Raw genomic sequence first — 23,989 nt, 5'->3', positions numbered from 1 at the left:
CTGGTGTGCCAAAGACAAATTTCCATTTCATGTCAATTTAATGGACAATAAAGTTTCTTTATCTTTATCTTTATCTTATAGAACGTACCTCCAGTGTTTTCAGTTCTGGCCATAGGAGGTGTACCACAACAAGTTATCCGTATGTCATAGAAATGCTATTCCCCCCGCAACTTCCTTGGGTCCTGATGGCTGCAACTAGAGCCCTGCATGGAGCCCAGCACAAATCTTGCGGGTGCCGGCGGTATTTAAATACCTGCAGGCGGGAACTGGTGGTCAAATAAAACATGCGGCCTGCAGGCCCCGCAAAACCCTGCACCGTCCCGCAATAAACCAGATATAGAGCACCTGAAGCATGGATGGTCGTGCTCTACTTTAGCTAGATAGGCCTATCCTCATAGCTACATTCAGAGGAGAACATGCTGTAATTTCAAAATGTTGTTTATGCATGTGGTATGTGCATAATGAATCTATTAAATAATCTAGTGTCAAGTAGTAAGTCTAGCAGAGCCACTGTGTCGCTGTCTGTGCCACCACGGTGCTGTAATGGCTGTAATATCTCTCCCTCTCTCGTCTCTCTCTGTCTGTCTGTCTGTCTGTCTCTCTTGTGTGTGTGTGTGTGTGTGTGTGTGTGTGTGTGTGTGTGTGTGTGTGTGTGTGTGTGTGTGTGTGTGTGTGTGTGTGTGTGTGTGTGTGCTCATTCTTGTGCTGCACACTGTGCACAGCTCCTCGCAAATATAAACTCTCTCTCTGTGTGTGCTCGTGCTGTGCAACTCCTCACAACAGCCTCTCTCGCTCGCTCGCTCGCTCTCTCATTCTGTTTTGTAATGTTTTTAGATCAAAAAGGAAATATTGAGGGTTTATGCGGGACTAGATGGTAATATTGCGTTACTACAGTATGCAGTATGCAATTTTGTGTTGCTGGCGGGTGTGGTGGTCAGAAATGAACTGCGGGCGGTCAGAAAGATGATTTGATTGAAATCATCCAATGGGAGCGGGCTGGAGCGGGATTAAGAAAACAGTCCCAGACAGGGCTGCAACCCAGGATTTACATAGTCCCTGGGCCACCCGGCCTGGCGGAGATAAGCGCTCCACTGAGCATGCCTTTCTAGTTTTTATTTTGAATATCAATCAAACATAGTATGTATGACCTGTGGGAAATAACACATTTTAAACTGTAAAATGCATGGCACATCACTTTTTTATTTGAAAGTCTGAGAGAGCTATAAAAGGCTATACATTTGGCTTAAGAGTCTCCCCAGTTTCGGAAGACAATATGTTCAGGATTATAATAGATCAAACATGGGATGAGACAAGAGAGAGTGAGAGAGAGCACGAAACATTCCTTTAAATAGCCTGCAGACTACAGGCACAAACAACAGGGTTGCTATTATAGGCATTCAATGACACAGTAACCTGCATTACCAACCTCTATTGCAATGCGGAGGCGCTCCACAGATCTTTCTCTGGTGGAGTGCTGGTTGTACAGAGGGATAAGCAGGGTGCTAGTCGGTCATGTGATTCCCCTTTTTTTCCTCCTTCGAAGTTGAAAGGCAGAGCAGAGAGCGGTGCGGGGGCCAAGCTTCTCTTCCTTTCCTCAACCCGGGGAGTAGGCTGTCCCTCCGTAGATGCAGTGAATTCCTCCCTTTTCACCTTATTTTTCTCCCCTCGCTCGGTGTGACTTTCACCAACCTTGTTTCTCCACGATGGCGGGGGCTATTATTGAAAACATGAGCACCAAAAAGTTGGTAATTGTGGGAGTAATTCTGCTTTTGTTCCAGGCGTTTTCCTTCATGGTCGGTGGTTTGATTGGTAAGCTTCTTTTTTATTATTATTGCTTTTAGCTGTGATTTAGAATCCTTTCTACACGCACGGCTGTTTAAATGCCACAACCCATGGGTGTCTATTGTGTGGAAACTAATGTTAAAAGTTTGAAGTTCGGCTATTATCCTTCCATGCTCGCATGCAGCTACTATTTTCATAGGTAAGAGAGGCGACTGACTGGAGATTAATTCAACACTTGACGTTATCTAACAAAGCAGACCGTGGAGCATTTAATTTGTAGCATGCGTCACTCTAAAACTGATACTTTGTTCAAGCAAGATACTTTGTTCAAGCAACAAAGTATCCGTTTATGAAGTGTCCTGAGCGGAATCACTGCTTTGTATCACCAAGGTATTTTCCGCCACTGAGTTGGACGCTATGCGTGGCGTTGCCACATTTAACTTCATTTCTGCAGTGGTGGAAAAAGCTACTCAAATGTTTTACTTAAGTAAAAAGTATCAATACTGCAATGTAGATGTATATACTCAGTTACAAGTAGAAGCCCCGTATCTAAAATGTACTTGAGTAAAAAGTACAAAAGTATTGGTATCAAAATGTACTTTAAAGTACCAAAAGTAGAAAGCATACTCATTATGCATGCAGAATGTCACATTTAACAGGTTTCAAATGTACACAAATCTTTTGAAAATAGCAGATCTACAAGCTCACAATGCCTCACACGATGCCATGCATTGTGAGCTTATTGTAGATAGGCTATTTTCAAATGGCCGAAATGTATTTAGGGCTGAAGTGTTTTGTAATAATAATAATAATAATCTAAATCTACAAAGTAACTAGTAACGAAAGTTTTATAATATTTGCCTCTGGGATGTAATGGAGTGGAAGTAATGGAGTAGAAGTAAAAGCACAGAACATTTGAAATACTCCAGTAAAGGCAAAATACCTCAAAATTGTACTTAAGTATAGTACTTGAGTAAATGTACTTAGTTACTTAACACCACTGCATTTCTGTTAATGACTAGAAATAATCTAGGGCACTTGCTTTGAGTTGACTTCTGATGAACTAGTGTTGTCTGTTGCAGACATTAGTTGCAGACAGACAGTGCAACCGATTAAGCAACACGAGATCTATATTCTCTGCATATTTTATTTGATGCCCCCCCCCCCCCTGTTCTCCCCCCTCTCTCTCTCCTGTCTCCCTCTCTCACTTCTCCCCTCCCCGATTATGTCTGTCTGTCTGTCTGCTCTGTGGCCCTAGGCAGCATCTCTTTCTCTACCTTTCTTTCAGTCTCCCTCTGTTTCTCCAGTTCCCTCTCAATGTATTAATTTCCTGCTCCCAGGCAGTTTCATTTGTATTGCTGCACTTATGTCCCCCCCTCTCTCTCACAGATAAAAAAAAAATATACACACACACACACACACACACACACACACACACACACACACACACACACACACACACACACACACACACACACACACACACACAGTACAAGTCTCAAAGTTGTACTTCATGGATTGTAGTATTGGGAGTTGCTGTCAGCGTATTTCAAGTCCACAGACACAGACAGAAACACACAAACAGACAGAGAGAGAGAGAGTGAAAATAACAGTTGATAGAAGTTAAGGCCATGTGAAAGATGCCTATCTTTACAGTGGGCTGAAGCTGGCAACCACCTTCCCCTGCCTGTGAACACCAGCCATTCTCTCTCTCTCTCTCTCTCACCCGTGAGATGGCTGGTGATAAATTAGCTTGTTTGGTTCGCCGCTGGCTGAGATGGTTTTAATGAAGCCGGATTCCTTTGTGTTTGCTCGGTGGCCAGGGGCGGCAGGGGTAATTGAGTAGAAAGGGGTTTGTCTCCCCCTGTTTCCCCACAAACCCAGGAACACAGCATGAGGTCAGTGGGCCAGGGGGACGGCCATTATTCTGGACACACTGTGTTGGAGCCGGTGTGTTGCTGGACTCTCGGGTCACCAGATAATGGAACTCCAAGGGGTTCCAGATAGCTGGCTTTAATTCGATTTGGTGTGGCCTCCTTGTCACCATGTGCGTGTTGCTGGTGTGATTTCAGTTGGCCGTGCCAAGTTCCACTGTGCTCAAGTGACGATGAGGTCACCTCAACAGACAAACACACCAAGTTATTATTATTATTATTATAATAATAATAATAATAACAACAATAATAAATAGTATTTGTACATAACCTTTCATGTAAATCATGCAGCTTAAGAGTGCTTTACTTTCCAATTATTTTAAAGAGCTCAATCCTTTTTTGCTTTGGGGCTGACTAATAAGATGTCTGTCTTTATCATTTAAAATTAGAAAGATATTATTACCCATTTATTGATTGCAGGGATCCTAAGGCATCTTCATTATTTGCTTCAATAGATGTACACAATTGTGTATCATCAGTTTAGCTCTGGAAGCTAACATTATGTTCTGTAATGACATCAACGAGTATAAGCATAGTGAGAATAGCGAATGCCCAAAGTCCTATGTTTAGGATTGCAAAGGGGTGGAAAAGTTCTGGTAAATTCCCAGGAAGACAATTTACCATGGGAACTTAAGCTCAGGAATGTGGGGCTTGCCTATAATAAGGCATATGAATTTAGTAAAAATAAAAACCTGTAGCCTCCATCATGCTCAAAATCCCAACAACATCAGGCACCTCTGAAATTGGTGCAACTGTTTGGATCATGCACACACAGGTTCTAAATAAATCAAGCTTACCGGTACAACTGAAATGCTGCCACACATCAGCTCTGAAATTCAATGCAGAATCCATGATCTCTGGCCATTTTTGCTGGATCTGAGCCGAGCACTTCTGGTAAAGATTTATGAAAAGGTTTATTACAGGAGAGATGTTGTAAAGATAAGTGGATATGGGCAAATATCGCTGTGTAAACATCATAGGTCTGCTGCACAATTTTTGGCCTGTAATACCTATCGTAGATGCCATCACAGGCCCACAATGATATAAAGACATTAGTCATTGCGATACTGTGAAAGTCACAATATTGTTTTTTGTTACATCCCTATTATCAATGGTTGACCCTTTTTACACTACCAAATGAAGGATATTGCCATGCTCATGATGATTGGCTCAGTTATATGTTGAATAAGTTCTAGACTTTCAAGAAGAGATGAATGAATTTCATAGCCTTATAGACAGCGCTGTTGTCCATGTGTACTGTATGTTGAAATCCCCTTTCAAAATTCCATAATCCCACTTGGGGAAGGCGTTTAGGCCGTATCGGCAACATTCGAGCATTGTGAGGCCAGGGCTGGCCTGGTGGGTATAGTAATTTTGATGGCAGTCTTTTCTAACGGTATTTCTACCATTGTATCACTGTCAGGACGGAGGGAGAACAAAAATAATGAAGAGAAGGAAGAGTCTAGGGCTGAGAGTTTGTCTGTGAAAGGTAACCTCAGGACAGCAGTGGGTCATCATGGTTGTCATGGGACTGATGCTGCATCCTTGTGCTCTCATGTCCTTCCTGGAGCTGGTACTGTTGCCGATGTTGGGTCTCTGTTCAGAGTGTTGGTTTGGTGGGTGATGGAGGAGAGACAGAAGATTGTATGTTAGTAGTTTTGCTTTGAACTTGTTGGATGGTGGACACTGGTCATCAACTTTGAAGAGGCGTCTGCGTCCCCAGAACAGATTGATGTTGTCAATGTACAGTAGTTCAACCCTCTTTGTTTGCAGGTTGCAGATTGCCATGTGTCTTGTGAGAGAAGCCTCCTCCTCCTTGTTTATTCCTCTCTTTGCTGTTTGTAGTGGTCCACTGATGAATGACCGAGTACTGTACTTTGCCAAGTAAACTGTTCAATAAAGTCATGTTTTAGCAGTTCTGATTGATCTTTGTAAATATAGACATTAATAACTCATTAACAGTTTATGAATGATCTATTGACTCGTTATAACGATTAGTTATTCATTTGTGCTCACAAGGAGAATATGGTCTGTGCACTAACTGGCTGAGCCGCCTTGCACCCCAGAAGCAGCATGTTTTATGCATCTTTCCACATACATTACTAATAACAGTCTCCCACGATTATAATGTCAGGCGTTACCTCAATTTGCCTTGTCTGTTATGGGGAGTCATCATGTGTTGTCCAGTGTATGCATAGGCCTGTAATAGTGGGAGTGCAGCTTTGTGCATTGCTTCTGCCGGTGGAGAGCAGCATCAGTCGGCTCAGCTTTGACACTGCTTCATCTTGGGGAAGTTATGGTATCATCCAAGGCTAGTCATTCTTCATCAGCAATTCGCTGACTGTTAGGAGACATGTTAGGTTATTCATTTTTATTTATTTATTTTGTCTTTTCTGCCTTTATTGATAGATTGCAGTAGACTGACAGGTAAGGGGGAGAGAGAGAGACGGGGAGTAACACACAGCAATTCACTATTAAGAGAGACCACACACCTTCTGCTCAAGTTAAACAGTATTTATTGAACGAAATGAGATTTATGTGTATTGCTGAGATGTATGTGTGCTGCTGAGGAGCCCGAGATAGGGCGAGACTCAGGGTGGGGGTGTAGTCTCGGGAGCCAGACGACCATGGTTGCTCGGCCCTGGAGCTGTCTGTTGCCTCTGCTCCGACACTGCCCCGCCCCGGGACTCCTAGAGGAAGGAAAAAGTTAGAAGAGCAAAATTGTGGAAGAAGGGGGTTGTTGGGGAGCAGGAGGGCATTTTGAAACCGTGTAGAAGAGTCAAACAGATAAGTGAAACATTCACAGGTGTACAATCACTGTGGTGATTGCGATGCTGATTGGCTGAGAGATTAGCAATACAGGTGAACTTGATAAGGTGATAGAGAAATTGAGCAGAGGGTGGTCTCTACTCCTGAACCTACGTTGAAACACAACTACATAGGTCATCGGGATCGGGATTTGAACCCGCGACACGCTGTCAGGCATTAGCAGCCTAGGTGCTCGGACCACTACCGTAGCCCTCCGGGCCATGTTAGGTTATTCTAAAGTAAACACTGTAGTTAAGTTTCAAGCACAGTGATTATCTGTAACATTAAATAGCAGAGGCAGATGATTGATTAGTGTGAACAAAATGATCACCTTCAAATGTATAATCCTGAATGATGGTCCAGTAGTAGTGTGCATGAAAACAAACAAACACACACACACCCTGATCATTAATGTTGGAGTTTTACAAGGTTGTAGTGTCAAAGACACCTATGGCTCTTCTATGCCGTAGGTGCCGTAGGTGTCTTAATCCACAGAATGGGATGGTAATGGTTTATCTCCGCCAGGCCAGAATGATTGGGTTTCCGCTTTGGCTCCTGTGAGTGCGTCTGTCTCTCTATCCGTCCATCATGCACACTCCCGGGAGGCCAAGGAAGAACCTCCACCCAAAAAAAATCACATCAGCCTTTTTACCTATACAGATTTTGTCCAAACCTCACACAAATCGGTACACATTATCTCTATAGTCATGTGATCAAGACGGATTTATCATATTTCATTCCAATTGGCTTCATGAACGCATTGTCCGATTGGCGTGAAACTTTGCACGCACAATCCCAGTAGCCCAAGGAAGATCTGGCACCCAAAAATGTGTCGGCCTGGCGGGGATCTGCGCTCCGAGGAGCACACTTTTCTAGTTAAATCTTTTTTCTCTTTTTGTTATAGTTTTTTTTAACTCTGGTTCAGTGATACAGCTCTTAAGTGTTGTTGTTGGGTGATCAAGTACCCTCTGAATTGGTCCCAAATGTACTCTATATACATTTCAATTCCTTTTTTTAGATTGTTGTTGCGGCCAGGGGCTGTTCCAGCTGTTACCTGTTAAGTGCTTTGGACTTAATAATCTCTAGAACGTAGTTCACTCCATATTCAACCTACATGTATTGGGACTATAACGTGTAATTGCATCATGCAATTGTTTTAAATTGCAATTTTAAATTTATGCTACAGGTTGTTGAATATATTTAACTGCATTTTGTCTGTTTCACCCAGTGGTACACAGTAAAATCATAGTTATTTTAACTCTGAGAGAGCCCATTTTTACACTCGCAGTTAAATGAACACTGAGGATGTTATTGTGTAGATTAGAAGACATGGGTGATTGCAGAGCCGTCTGGGAGAAATGCGGGGTCCTGTGCGAAGTGGCGTGTGCGCGCGCACAGCGCGCGGCGGATATTTCCGAGTTTTTGGTGGTTATTTGCGGTTATTTCTCGGTATAACTCTTAATAAACGTGAATCTGTTCACTAAAAAAAAAAAAAAAAAAAAATATATATATATATATATATATTTCTTTTTTTCGTTTTTTTGCGGGGCTCCCCCAAGCGCGGGGCCCTGTGCGACCGCACCGTTCGCACTACCCTTCCTGCGGCCCTGGGTGATTGCCATGCTGTAGTGTTTTTTTAATGTTTTTTCAGAGGCTTGCTTAACGAGTTAAATTTCAGTATGGTTTGTTGTATGTGGCCCTACCATCATACCATGTCAGGTTTTTTTTGTTTATTCATAAGACATTCAATCTCCTCCGTGTTCCTATTCACATCTTTACCTCGGGGCCTTCTGTCCGGGAGGCCTAAGCAATTCTGTTTACATGATAATGATTGATTGTCTACCTAGCACCAGTGATATCCTAGGACTGGAGAATAACAGACACCAATCTCATAAATCTCTGTGAGTACGCACCATGTAATGGGTGCTGGAAGTTCCCTCAGATTACTTCAAAGTGAGCGAGTCTCTCCGTGAGGCATTTTCTATTGTTGAAAGTATTCACTGGATTTTGTTGGGAAAAAAAACACCAGTTGTTATTTGCTGCTGATATTTGGGAAGACAATAGTTCATCATTACGTTTATGATTTTTGTCTCCAAGAATTCTTGTTTAAATGGAAAATGGCAAGGGCTCATGATGGATTATTGCTCCTCACAGGACATTTATTTGACATCCTGGCAACATCCCAATACAACAATCCAAGTTTTAATATTTCTCCTTCCATCCCTCTTTTTTCCCCCCTGTCCTCCTTACCAGCTCCCAGCCCCACCACGGCGGTCCACTACCTGGCCACCAAATGCGTGGACACAGTGAAGCATCACCAGAGCACCAAGTGGTTCATGCCATGGGGCCCCAACCAGTGCGACAAGATCCGAACATTTGACGAAGCTATGGCCAAGAAAATCGAGGCCAACAACATTGTGTTTGCCGTCCACATCCCTCTGCCCAATAAAGAAATGAGCCCCTGGTTCCAGTTCATGCTCGTCATCCTGCAGTTTGACATCGCCTTTAAGATGTACAATCAGATAGGTGAGTGTTGCAGCTTTCATAATTTTTTTGCTCTGATGCTTTCAAGATGCACAAACATAGGGTATCTGTGTGAAATGTAGTACTTGGCCATCAAGTACTAGATGTGAGTGTGCTCAGTCACTAATAATAGACTTAATTTATCTCAGTTTGAAAACCAAGTGTTTAATTGCCACTCTCTCTTGCAAGGCATTATCTTCAAGATATTTCAATCTTTGTACAATTGTACAATTACACTGCTTTGTTCTTAGTTGGGTCTTTCGCATATCTGTATAGATCTGTAACGTAAGGTATGAGGACAAAACGTGTTGTGATTGTCGACTTATGCCGCTTTTCCAATGCATGGTACAGGCTCGATTCCTCTGTAAGGCACACATTGCAGCGGTCACTTAACCATATAAAAACTTGACTACTGTAACTCTCTCCTTACTGGCCTGGCATGTGCACTTAAGCCCCTCCAAATGATCCAGAATGCCGCAGCACGCTTGGTCTTCAACCAGCCAAAACTTTCACACGTCTCCCCCCTTCTCCGCTCCCTCCATTGGCTCCCGGTGACTGCCCGCACAGAGTTACAAAACACTGATGTTAGCCTACAAAGCAACCAGAGGTACTATATGGCACCCCCCCCCCCATATCTGATCCAACCCTACAACTCCCTCCCGCTCATTCAGATCAGCTAACACAGGGAAGCTGTCAGAGCCTTCCCTAAAACATCCGGGACAACGCTCCACACGTCCCAGACTCTTCTCCTTTCTGGCTCCCTAACTGTGGAACGAACTCCCCATTGTAGTTAGAACTGCAGACTCACTCCCAACCTTCTGCCGTAACCTTAAAGACTCACCTCTTCAGACTCCACCATGGGTCCCTAACTGTGGAACGAACTCCCCATTGTAGTTAGAACTGCAGACTCACTCCCAATCTTCTGCCGTAACCTTAGAGACTCACCTCTTCAGACTCCACCATAGCATTAGCATGTAGCACTTGCCACAGCACTTGCCTTTGCCTTGACGACCTTGCAGGCTTATGCAAAGGCTAAAATGTAGTTTAGATAGCATGTCATGTAGACAGATGCCAGGTTCATTTGTAGACCTGGCATCCTATATTGAGTTTCAATGTACAGATTATTGACTATTTTTTTGTATTTTTTATATTATACTTTAGAGTAGACAATGATAAATTATTGGTTTACTAATGATCCTAGATTACTATTTCTATGCATTTGATGTATTACCTCCTGCTTACTCTAAATCGCTCTGGATTAAGTGTCTGCTAAATGCCTAAATTGTACATTGTACTTACATTTTTTATGGCGTGGCTCCTAGGGGTGAGGCATCTAGAAGAGGGTCTGTTTGTGTGTCTGTGACTAATCTTGCAAACCACTGGACACTGCCAGTAGACCATGGAAGTAATGAATATAATTTTTTTGTATGAATATAATTTTCACATTTTGTGAATTCATGAACTCAGATCCACCGTCCCGCCGTCCCTTCATATTAACGTCATCAATATGATATTGTCAACATAACGTCAGAGATCCACACATGTTATTAGGCACTGTCTTATTTACACAGTGACCATCTGAAGAGACTGCTGCATAGCATAGGGGATTTCTATAGCCTGCCTGGGCTGGTGTTGCCTTGGTCATCATTTTGCCAAACATGCCATATTAGGGAGATGAATAGGCATCAGCTTTCCTGATTGGCCAACTCGACCCATTGGCTTTGTGAATTGGCCACGGATCGAGTGATGTTTGTGCTACTGTATCAGTGTAGGTGGTAGCGTGACAATATCACTATTATTATTATCTAGCACTCCTACACAGTGGGTCCGATGCCGCTAATATGTTGATCAGCTACACTGAGGGGGTCCTACAGTATCTGCAGTGGAAAAGGAAGTAAAGCTAGTGGAGTAGAGAGACAAGTTGAACCGGGTACCATACAGTAGAACCGCCATTACATGTAGGTCTACATCCTTTTTGAAAACACTGCTGGAACTGGGTGATATGGCCAATAGGAATGTTGTGGTGATATTCTGGGGATGACAATAGGTGCTTTCACAAAATAGGTATACAATGAGATTTTTCATAAATAATCATCTGTAGATGCAGTAACTAAGTGGGTAAAGGCAAATAATAGCACAGCTAGAAGAGCGTTACTGACCAACTAGGACTCTACTGAGTTGGTTGTATTCGTATCTCTGTACGGTAATTTCTTATTCCGTTCCAGGTGTTAGTTCTGTACGTGCTGTGTTTTGTTTGCAATGTTTCTGTCAGTGTGAGTAAATCTTGTGCAATTCTTGCAATTCTTTTAAAATCTATCTCATGCTTGTGTTGTGCTTATCACTTTGTACAACCCTGCAGCACTTGGCTGTGTCTCAATGGAACTTGGGCTTTGGCAAATCCCTGAAATATTCAAGTCCTTTGTCATTTTCGCATGCACTCAGGCACACACACACACACACACACACACACACACACACACACACACACACACACACACACACACACACACACACACACACACACACACACACACACACACACACAGTTGTCGTAAATTCAAGCATGAAGTCATTGTACTGCCACTAACACTCCTGATATGTTTCAAATATGTCTGCCCCCTCGTAGGCATTATAGCCGGCCATTGTCTGGTTTCAGTTTAGCCTGTTGTGGGGAATGCATCAGGAACCCGCAGGAATGTGTGTCTTTTCTCCCTCCTCTAGCACTAGATTGGATTTCTTTTACACTGAGAGAGGCGGCTAACAATGATGGATGTCCTGTTGTGATGTCTCTGCAGTGATACGGACCCTCTGGGATTGGTGAACAGAGTTTGATTTGCCCCCCATTAAAGGCAGGGGGACTTGTTTTTACTGGGACCTGTCTCGAACTGGCAGCTGATTTCTCAGAAGCTGATGGCTTCTGACAAATGCAATTCCCCCATTCCACCGTCGCAGAAGCACAATGTGTTAAAACGCACACCTTCAGATGCAGGTTTTGGTTTCTTTTCTTTAGGTCAGACAGACAGTGGAATAACATGACAATGAGGCCATGTGCTGTATTGTTTGTCATGCTTTTTTCTTTGCATCCATTGGGAAACATTTTGAAGACATGTTTCCTCAGCCTGCAGACTCCTGTCTCTGTTTGAATGACATGCCAGATCAGTCAGCCTTACGCTTGGCTGTATGGATGTAATGTGCCACCGTTGACTTTGGCGTGGCACAGGGAATGTCCTATCAATGCCTGAGTGCAGATAGAATGCTGAGGTTTACTTTCACCATTGGTGCGTCTCAAAACAGGGAGCTGGGTTTTGTCCAGAGACACAGCCTCATTGAATGAACCCTAGCGTCCCTATTCTGGGGTGAAAATAGACATCACAACACAACGTGTTCATGTTGTGAGCTTGGCTGTTTACAGCGAAGAGATTTGGTGTCGAAGGGACAAAATGAGCAGACCTGGTATATAGCCCTGGGGGACCCCGGTCAACTAAGTATATAGGGGTTAGATGGTTAAAACATGACATTTATTAAATTTTATTTTGCCATGAGGGAACCTGCAGACATGTGAGTAGAGTATACACAACAACACAAAACCCTCTTGGTGTTAACTTAACTCTGAGTTTACCCTTAAGAGTAAATTTTCATTTCGTTGTTTTTGGTGTGTATTTGAACGTATGGATGAGAGGAATGGGAGGAAGTGAGATGAGTGTCTGTGAAGCTTGGCGCCATGGCAGTTTGGTCTGGGGGTCACCATGAAAGGAGGGATTAGCAAAGAGGATAAAGAACTAATGAATGATGAGGGATTGACACACTGCGACGGACTGGGAAAGTGCCCTTACAACACTCCAAGACGGTGGGAAGTCTTCAGGTAGACATGCACGTATCTGTGCATCTTCTTGAGATTTGAAGAGTAATACAACAGAGGGTTGTTGCAGAGCTACATGGCGGATCAAAGAAACCACATTTGTAGGCTAATGACTGCTTGAAAGCCCTGATACACATCTGTATTGTGCCATTAAAGACGTGTTCAGTGAACCTACATTACACAACAGGAGATCAAAGTAAATTTGTGACACATACGTTTACACATGACCCAAACATGCTGACATAACTCGTCTAAACAGTCCCATTCTAATGGTAGCCCAGTCATCTGTGTCATTAGTTAGCTCAGCGGATGTAGTTTGGGTGGGGGGGATTTGTGGGTTGTTTACTGCTGTTGCTGCCTGGCCTGGCTGCCAGACAGACTAGTCAGTGATTCACCCTGAACCACACAGCGGTCCAGCTGCCCGGTGCTTCACACTCACAGTCTGAGCCCTCTGTAGCTCAGACTGTCAGAGGCCTGCTCTCATGAGTTCTAGCAACAGAACATGCTCATTGCTCAATATTCTCATTAGAAGAAGCTGAGTGGTTAGGTTACATGTCCAGCACCCGATGTGGTTAATTTCAGTTCTATCAAAAAAATTACTTGACCACAAAACAATTCTAAATTATTTAGAAAATAGCCAATCTACAAGCTCACAATGTGTTGTGAGTGAGCGTGCATATCTGCTATTTACGAAAGATTTGGCAATTTTCTACTTTTTAAAAATGTATTCTTTTGGCTTATATTATTGGCCTGAAATTTGAATGCCAGAGTTAAAGTGTTGTTGTTTTTCTTTTGTCTATTCTATTCCAGGTTGTTGTTGTTAAACTGTCCAAACTAAAAGGGTTGGACACACAGTTGAAAGAGTCTGGTGTGAGGTTTGGGGAATGCATAAAGAACACATGCTGCTGTGTGGCTGCCTGGCGGACATTGATTCCCTCTGAATCATGCACATTATTTGTTGTTTTCATTGTTTAACCAATGACAATGCTAGTGATGGTTTTTGAGTCAAGGACAGAGCAAAGATAATTACTAGTGCCTCATTGCTTTGTAGACAGGTGTCAGAAGCAGGGTAGGGATGGTTTGGGTAGAGACAGTTGACCCTGTGCAGAAAAGTTACGTTTCATGACTACTTATAATCGCACTATAATGCATTATAACAGTGATTATGATACATTATGTAATTATTATAATGTATTACAACTATGAGAATTATAATAAAACCATGATCCGGGCCAAAATAAAAAATCCTTGAGTGACCAGTAATTATGAAGTATTATGATACTTGACCTTTATAAATGGCTCTATAATGTGTTATGAGTGCTTATAACCGTAATTACAATTGTTGAAAGCCAATAACATTGGTTTTCTCCTTGACCTTTTTTAAAGTCATCATAAAATGCTTTCTAATGTGTTAATTGATTATCGTAATGCATTGAGTATTTATGAGTTCCAACTATAATTATAAAGTGGTATAAGCAGATCATAAGAATTTTTATAAAGCATTATACATGGGATGCATAGCAAGTGTAACCCAGTTTGGTTTAGTAAATAGATGAAGGTCTGCACAGATCCTGAAAAATAAAAGATTTATCTCTGGAACTACTATAGCCCATCTTCCTTTGCACGTAGGTTGTTACACACCGGGAGTGTGACGAATAAACTATCTGAAAATTAGCATCAACTATTCATATTCATTCATATAGTTGATGCCTCATTCATACACTCATTCATATTCATTCATATAGTTGATGCCTCATTCATACAGGTTGATGATTTTATTTGGCAAAAAAAATCCGCTTCATTCCAAATAAGAATTGCTTTATCGCAGAGTTCTGTGTGAATGTACTCATGAAACAAACATCATTTAGAAAAGATAAACATATATATTTTTGGGCGAATTAATCGCATGAAAACAATGCCCCTTTGATGATTGTTGTGATGTCAGTGCTCTACACAGCAAAAATATGAATGAGAACGACATACAAGTACAAGAGCTCAGCATTGCCATTTGAAGTACAGACACCAAAGCAAACCGAATTGAATAGTGCTGCACGTGTGTGTGTGTGTGTGTGCGTGTGCGTACTTGTGTTACGATACCTCCCTTGTTCCATTTGGGTTGGTGCAGTGGGGCTAAAATGATTAATTATTGTGGTGCAATTATGGTGTACAAATGGCCTCACTTGACGCGCATTATTGACGCCAGCGTCAATGACGTTCACGTCAAGATCTTCTATCTGTCAAGATCTTTAAGGTTTTGCTCTGCTGAAGCACGATCAGCGGTAGTGCAAATGGATGCCCAAGGCAGTATTGTCCAGAATGATTGAAGCCAGATGTAAGTGATTTGTAGCTGTTTATTTTATTTTATTTATGAGACGAGCGCCAGCAGTGTATTGACGGAGCTAAACGTTCAGACCCTGTGTCCACATTCAAATCTCACTGAGGTAAGCAATTAAACCAAAATTCCTCGCCCTCCAGAACCAGCAGAATGGCGTCAGGCCTGCTTGTTTGTCTCCATTGTGGCCAGAACACCAGACCAAATGGTTGTTACCAAACGTCCAGTGTATTTACATTACATCATTCATCGTCATCCGTCTAAATAAACAATTAAAGTGAAAGTAGAATTCTGTAAGTAAGGTGGATTCTGTTCTGCACTGCAGTCATATGACCAGTGAAGCATGCCCCACAAATTCCTGAAACCACCTTTGGCATATCTGTGTTTTGATTGATTGAATACTTTATTTGTCAGAAATGTAAACAGCACACGGTACAGTCATACATTTAGGCTAAAAGGATAACGCAAAAAGGTCCTGCGGACTTGTTTCAATTGTGGTCCGATCCAAGACAAGAGTTGCCCCTTAATAACTGCTCCACCCACCTGCCTTGCTCCACCCAAACGCCAAGCATCCCCCTGGCATGGCTCCAGCAATAACACAGCTGTTGAGAAGGCTTAGTTTCCGTGGCGATGGCCGCTGGACTGAGGTGGAATGTTTTTACGCGGTAAGCTGACATTCAGGGGTTCTTGGCAACGTTACCTCGAACAGAGAGGTGTTGAGGGGAGGGGGTCACGGAGACAGACCACTGCCAATAACCGTCTTTCTGTTCCCCTATGCCTTTTCTCTTCTCTCCCACCACCACCCCCCCCTTTTGGGTTGTTCAGGCCATTGAGTTCCTTTCTCTTCACTCTAGCTTGTTTCATAACAGTACAACAGCTTTCTGGAGGGCTAGAGAGGGGACACTTGCCTTTGTAACATGATCTAAATATGTTGTTTTTAATGGCTTCGTGTCCTTTCATTCGTTTTACCGGGGTGGTCTGTTTTATGCAAATTCCAGGCCATGCTTAAGTTTACATTAAATAGACATAACCTAGATTTGGGTCACACAGTGGGAAGCATAGGACCTTTTATAATCATTGAAATCTATGCTCAATCAATTACAGAACTGGATTCATGTGGGAGTTGTCATATCCAAGACCAACTTGATTGTTTGGTAAATTTCATAGAAACAATGCAAGTTTAGTTCTTGCATCATTAGAATATCCAAATTCTTTGTCATTTTAAACACTATTTATAACTTCTACTGACACTTCACAATGGGAAGTTTTAATTAGCTGCAGCTGTTTTGACATAACCACTTTCAGAGCTTTCAGAGCCTTTGGCTCAAAAGACCATGTGTGTCAGCTTGTCTTTCACCAAGGCCTTATTTCATCCCATCATAGGATTGATAGCACAACTAACAGTATTATGCTCTGAAGAGTTGACCGGTGTGAATGAAGAATTTGATTGGTTGTGATTTAGGCTGTCTTGAGCACTGCCACGTTAGATGACATGATTAAAGTGCATAGTCTTCACATTTTCTATTCTCCCATTTTGCATTCTGTTCTGAAAACTGCAAATCTAAATGATATGATATAATGTACTGTAAGTACTTTGAGGACAGGACCGCTCATGTCTTTGACAGCCTGTACTTTCATAATGAGAGTACATGTATGCAAAAAGTAAGTCTCTAAAAGTGTGCAGAGGCCATAAAAGTCTCTTGATGACCTAAGAGTGAAGTATGATATAGTGATATAAAAGTATTGGCTGATTATACTGATACACGTAGCTAGCCATTCTGAAAACATCAAAACATACTGTTAGTTCGCTGCTTTGCTACTGATAGTTTCCCCTCTGTAACTAGAAAAGTGTGCTCCTCGGAGCACAGGTCTCCGACAGGCCAGATTGCCTACCCAGGGCCCGCAAACGTTGGTCATAGCCACTTGGAATGGGATCTGAAAAAACTGACTTATACATCTTGATCACATGACCCCAGAGATAACGTGTACCGGTTTGTGTGAGTTTTGGATAAAATCTGTGAGTATGAGCAAAATGTGTGTTTTGAAGAAAATGCAAAATGGTGGAAAATGTAATCTGGCACAAGTGGGCAAGGAATCCAGGAAAATAAAATAAAAAAATAGTATGAGCTACGGTTCAAGAGTTAATCGCCAAAACGTTAAGTGGGCTGTTCATGAGGCCGATGTGAAAGATTTGGTGTGGAGATTCTTCCTTGTTTTTTTCTGTGAGTGTGCGTGCAAAGTTTCACTGCAATTGGGAGCTGCATTCATGATTTGTGGCATTTTGTGCAAAACTAGCCACTCCTGCAAAGTTTGGAAGGCAATCATAGCCAATTAGACTGGAATATGAGAAATTATCTGACACATACATCTTGATCTCATGAGGACAGAATTTGGGCAAAATCTGTAGGAATAGTAGCAAAGAATGTGTTTAGCAAAAAATGACCTCCTGGTGGGGTAGAGGTTCTGCTCTGGCCTCCATAGTGCGTGCACAGTTTCACACTGATCGGTCCAACGGTGCTGGAGATTAACTGTTCACAGACAGACAAACACATACACAAGCACATACGGACGAGGGCGAAAACATTGTCTCGGCCTGGTGGAGACAATAACGGCTCTAAAGCACACAATTTCAATTACACAACTTGCAAGTAACGGCACAAGCACACGAGTCTGAATCATGCCCATGGCAGCTCTTGAGTATTTAAAAAAATATGTGTACAATAGTTTATTGTAGTAATGTTTGCCCATTCCTGTCCAGAGGAGGGAGCGATGGTCACCATTGACGTGGGTTTGGCCTACAGAGATGACACACTGGGCGAGTGGACAGAGATGGCTCATTCTAAAGAGCTGAGGAAGCTCAACTGCAACTTCACCACCCCCAAGGTAGGACAATCATGCTTATTTAAACCATGGCCAGCACCATTGCACCACTCGGCACCGACACTCACTCGGCTGTCACCTTTGCCCGCTGTTGTGTGTTTTATTGAATTATTTCGAGTTACAGTATTAGAGGCTACCATACACAAGTGACAGCATAATCATCTTACTTTCCCCTTCTGTTTATCCAATATTGCTGGTAATATTTTGTTGGGTTCAGTCCACTTTACCCATTTTTCATTGAACACCTTATTTTGAAGTGATGTGAAAAGTCATAATACTCTAAAATGTTACCAGAAACTTGTTGTTTGCGAGATTAGCCACAGGCAGACCCCTGTCTAGATAGATGGATTGCCACCTTTAAGTTAGAGCCAAGCCATAGAAATTGTGCTTAACTTTCTGTAAGATATCATATCATATTGTATTAGGATACAGTGGAGCACATTCATAGATGTTTAATCCATTTAGAACTGAGGCTGATTTTAAAAACGCCTTTGAAATCTAAATAATATTGTTGTTTTTTTTTATTGAAGAAAATTCCTGTTGCTATATACATAGCAACCTCTAAAATGACACGGATGCTTTCTCGGTTTTAAAGGTATACAAACTAAGTATAGGCTTTCCCGGTCTTAATGGGTTAATAACGGCAAACTAAACCCAGTAGCTTTAAGAGTTACTTATTCAGATATATAGAATAGAGTACAGAAGTCCTGACGTCACTCGTTCATCCCCTGGTTCGTAAAGTAATTTCTCTATGGAGAATAACATTGGGTCATCTTAGAATCGTCTCGTATAAGAATTGTGTTCCAAAAATAAACAAACTGTCTTGGCTATTTTGTCAGGGAGGTGGCTCTGTATCGTTTAGGATAGTCAGTCACTTATATTTGATACAGTCTGTTTATGGCGAAAATTTAACTAATTCGGTGGAAGTAACATTAGCGTTTTCTCACCGTCAGTTGATGCTTCATATCCATAAGAGTCAAACCGCCGGAGTCATTTGTTTATTTTTGCAACATTATTTGACATCTTATTTGACGTGATATTAAAGACGTCTATGGGGATTCAGAACGGGGGTGGAAAACCGCGAATCAGGTAGGATGTGTAAATTACGTCAGACTTCGGTGCTCTATAGAGACATGAATTAAGGTAGCTCCTCCCATATGAAGCTAGATTACAGTAGTAGAAGGAATAACAAATGTTTTGAAAACTCTATTAAAAATGCTGTGTTTTTGTTTAGACCTATGAGAACGAGGGCCGGTACTACGAGTGTGATCTGCTGCCGTTCATGGAGGTTGGCAGCGTGGCCCATAAGTATTATCTCCTTAACATCCGGCTGCCAGTCAACGAACGCAAGAAGATCAATGTGGGCATTGGAGAGATCAAGGATATCCGATTGGTTGTAAGTTGGTCTGGCTGCATGTTGAGACGGGATGTGTTTGAACAAGAAATGTAAACCAGTTTTATAGTGATTGTAAATATTTCTCTGCTGCGATTCAGATGAGGTTGAAACCATAAACTATTCAAAGTGCCAACTGTTTGAACATTTGCTTCAAATTGGCCGTAAATGTATATCTGAGGATGTAGGCTCTGTTGACCCACATATATACAAAAATCCAGGTGCTGTAGCAGTCAGTGCTGATGGCGCTCCCGTCTCTACTTACAGGGCATCCACCAGAATGGAGGCTTCACCAAGGTGTGGTTTGCCATGAAGACCTTCCTCACCCCCAGCATCCTCATCATCATGATCTGGTACTGGAGACGTATCACCCTCATGACCAGACCTCCGGTATTGCTGGAAAAGTAAGTGCCCTCATCTTTACAATGATTATCACAACCTTTTTTTTATAACAGGTTTTTTTATAACAGGACAGGATTGAAATGTTTCCCAAGATTACCCTTCTATTTTTTTATGCTGGTTAACCACCGAACCAACACGTTTTTTCACCATGGTACTAAAACTTCCATACTGTCAATCTCCAAGTACATAGTGTACAATATATCAATAATATGAAAACTTCTATCATCCATGAATGTACGTATATACAGTATATGTACAGAATTTAGACAGTGGATATATGAAGCTGATATACTGTATGTACAGTGACAGGCAGCCAGCCTACAGCAGTGGGTGTGGGCATACACACCCACAGGGAACATACAAATAATATATTTAAATCCCTGTGGGTCCTCTGTCCAAGTCCATTCAATTATTTCTTGGAAGTGATAGGAAAGGATGATGGATATAAATGATGCATGTAAAAAAGAACCCCAGCTAGGAGACCATTGGGCTCCGTCTCAGCACACCTACAAGTGAAATTATATTCCTTCATATTAACTATGGATGAAGTATACATCTACGGATAGGTCAAGCTAACTCAATGTGCTGGAGGTCATTGACACCAGGGCTATGGTGTTCAGCCAGTATCTCATACCTTTTACCTGGATTTTTTTTTTAAATCTACTTTTATTTAACAATAGTTAAGTTCAAAATATCCTCCTGAACTTTCCAGACATTTATATAAATCCCCTGCCCGGGAACACTGGGGAGCGAAGACAGGTTTGTGTGGGCTGAAGCGTTGTGTTAGAATGCTGTGCTGTGGAACTTGAACCTCGTAGACCCTGCTGTTTGTCTAGCCCCCTACTGTGCTGGGAAGACGGACCAGTTTGAGGCTGCGTTCAGCGCCACAGGAAGGCCTGGCCAAGCATGAAATGCATTACACAATCTGCTAGCTAGCACTCAACGGACACATCCTATGTATACACACTCACACAGAGGCCACACACACACACACACACACACACACACACACACACACACACACACACACACACACACACACACACACACACACACACACACACACACACACACACACACACACACACACACACACACACACACACACACACACACACACACACACACACACACACACACACACACACACACACACACACACACACAGTGTTCGTAAAGTCTCTCCTTCACTCTGCCTGGTCTGGCTCACAGCTCGCATTCCCAGATGATCAGCATGCTTTCAGGATGTGCCATTTGTAACCTATTTGTAGACAGCAGATGATTTTTTCATGCTGTAAAAGCATTGCCAGTGTCACCTGTACTAGTCCTAGTAGTCCATAGAGCCATCACGATGGGGAAAGTTTTGAGAACTGCTGAAAACAGATGAGAGGGGATGCTTTTCACAGCCTCTGTCCTTGTTTGCTCCCCTTTGGGGGAAATGGACCACGGTGACATAATTCCTGCTACAAAGCAAGTCAGTGGACTGAGTGTCACTGTTCCTAGACCTCAGTGTTCTGATTTAGTTACACCATGGTTTCATATCTTGAACGTCATCACCACGAATGCTTGTGTATTGGGAGTGATGACGTGTAATGTCCCCGACAACGTCTCTAGTTTCATGTTGCCACTTGTTAGCAACCGCCCTTTTTAAGACGCGTAAAACATTCATAATTCTCGGGTTGCGCATTGTATGTTTCTTATTTTTCTATCTGTATGAGGACCTACAGTCCTCACAACAAGGCAGTATAAGAGCACACACACACACACACACACACACACACACACACACACACACACACACACACACACACACACACACACACACATAGATACAGGCCTAAGTTCTCCTGTGTGTTGTCTGTGCTCGGGACATTCCCTGCATACCAACTCAATGTTGTCTCACTCTGTGCGCTCAGTACAACATGCCAGAACTATTCTCTTAGAACGCAATCTATACTTCTACTAGAACCTGCCTTGTGCACGTTCCCTGTATTCTTTTAACTCTGTTTGCATTTAACAAACTTGCGAAACATTTACCTCCTGTACGTCTTTTATTTCTTGTTGCTTGATTTCCCCCCTCCACACACACTCACTCACTCACTGTCCTCAGCCACTGTTACCACTGTTCCTCCCCTATTTTATGATTAGCCTTTCATCTAGTCCTGGCATGCAGAGACCTGCTGCAGACCTTGGAGAGAAAGAGGCCCTGTTCTGTCTGTCTCCAGTCCACATAGGTTGATTTGTTGTCTAGGCTCTCTAGAGGTTAGAGTGTGTCGGCTGTAGTAATGAGGTTAGTTAGACAGGTTATTGGGCACAAACTGCGCTATTTGTCTGACTAGATAATCTAATACATAGGCAATGTCTTAGGACGTAAGTGGTCCACTTTCATTAGACACAGATTTAGCCATGTCACAGACCTGCAAGACTTTTAAAGGCCCTGTCTAAACAGGCCCTGCATGTAAGGCGGAGATCTGCCAATGTTTTACCACACTTTGTTTTTTAATAACTTTACCTTGTATTATTCTTTGATTTGTTAACTCAGCTTTTGCAGCTTGTTGAGTCATCTATTTTGCTTTGTTGAACACCTGAAACAAGTTGCTGATGCTGCAGTACTAATACTACAATGGCTATTGATTCTGTAATTTTTTACAACGAGAGGTTCGGGCCGCAGCCCTCACACCTACGCCGCACTGCCGATCCAACCAATATGTCAGTCATAGTGTCCCTTTTGTGCCCATATATGGAGATATCTGTTTCTGTCTGTCTACCTGTGTCCCTTTTATGCCCATATATGGAGATCCCTGATCATCATTATATTGCCCATATATTGGAATGCCCATATATGGGTATATTGGTTGGATCAGCGGTTCGGGACAACTGGATATCCAAACTACTCGGATGCGGCCACCCTTGGCACTCCCTTGAGTCCTTGCTGCTGTGCGGAAATTTGTGGCTATAGTTTACCAATTACTTTCAACTAAAGGTTTATTGTCACTTTGCAAGTGTAAAAGAGTGGGTGAAGTTGTTTTCCGTACAAGCTCCAATAATTTCAAACAAAATTAAAAACATTTTTGTTTTATTAGGCTTCTATTTCAGTATGCTAACCTTCCAGGAAGAGAGAGGTTGTAGTTTATATTAGCTTGGAATCCCCATCAATGATGTATTTAGTAGGCAATGTTCTGAACTGTCCACACAGCCCACTGCTGCGACACAGTGAATAGACACAAATTGTACCATCGTATAAAGGTCCTTTCAAAGTCCCTAGATGGGTCTGAAACGTGCGTCAGGGGGTGAGGGATTCCGTCCGTTCTTTACGGACACATGCATAGTCGCTCACGTTATTTAGGGGTTATTTTATTTATTTTAAAGCGTACAGGCGTAATACACCTATTCATCCACTAGATGGCAGTTGCGAGAGTATGTACGTACCCATAATGTTGCCATGTCTGCTTATTATAAGCGACTCTGGGCTTATTTTTCTGTAAAGTTGCTTGTAAACAAACAAGCAATTTTTTATTGGTGGTTGCGGTTTTATTTGGGCTTGTTTCTAAAATGTAGTTGCTTATTTGGGCCAATTATTATTTAAACCAGTGATTCTCAAACATATATTGTAGATCTGCTATTTTCATGTGATGAAACCTGGTTGCTTATTTCTCTCACAAAACCTGGCAACAGCGCAGCGCAGCTAACAACATGAAGCTACCATTGTAGCATCTAGCCAAAACAACGCAATAAAAGTTTCAGAGCTGTCCACAAACTAGACAAAAACAATGGTTGTCTACAAAACGTGAGTTTCGACCCCTACTGCACGGTGCTCTATATTATTTGTGTGTGTGTGTTTAACTTTAGGGAATGGCTGGGTTCATTTTGTCACAGACCATGTATCGACGGTATTTTTGTAATTAAGTACATTTACTCAAGTACTTCCACCAACGTGGAGTAAGAGGGGCAGAGGGAATGTTTTTTCCCCCTTATACTGCCAACGGGCGCCAGTGGTACTACAGTCAACGTGCACGTCGGCCTGACGGTGAATGTCAACTGCGCGGAAGGAAATCCTGGAGCCGTAAGTGACGGAG

General features: G+C 42.4%; 1 protein-coding gene across 2 annotated transcripts in view; it reads left to right on the top strand.

Moving 5' to 3' along the window:
• Positions 1-1,498: 1,498 nt before the first annotated feature.
• wls (Wnt ligand secretion mediator) overlaps positions 1,499-23,989 on the top strand; it is a 30,201-nt gene continuing 7,710 nt past the window's right edge. The window contains exons 1-5 of one of the 2 annotated variants that reach the window (XM_080440709.1): positions 1,499-1,809; positions 8,778-9,050; positions 17,997-18,121; positions 19,353-19,514; positions 19,779-19,915. In XM_080440709.1, coding sequence (XP_080296835.1) covers positions 1,704-1,809; positions 8,778-9,050; positions 17,997-18,121; positions 19,353-19,514; positions 19,779-19,915 — 803 coding nt within the window. In that variant the 5' untranslated portion in view covers positions 1,499-1,703. The remainder of the gene's footprint in view (positions 1,810-8,777; positions 9,051-17,996; positions 18,122-19,352; positions 19,515-19,778; positions 19,916-23,989) is intronic. The other variant, XM_080440710.1, reaches the window with a different exon arrangement.

Source organism: Gymnoscopelus braueri (genome assembly GCF_963280865.1).
Source record: "Gymnoscopelus braueri genome assembly, chromosome: 10".
Classification (NCBI taxonomy): Eukaryota; Metazoa; Chordata; class Actinopteri; order Myctophiformes; family Myctophidae; genus Gymnoscopelus; species Gymnoscopelus braueri.
The sequence above is the reverse complement of the archived record's forward strand: the minus strand, read 5'-3'. Positions and strand labels throughout refer to the sequence as shown.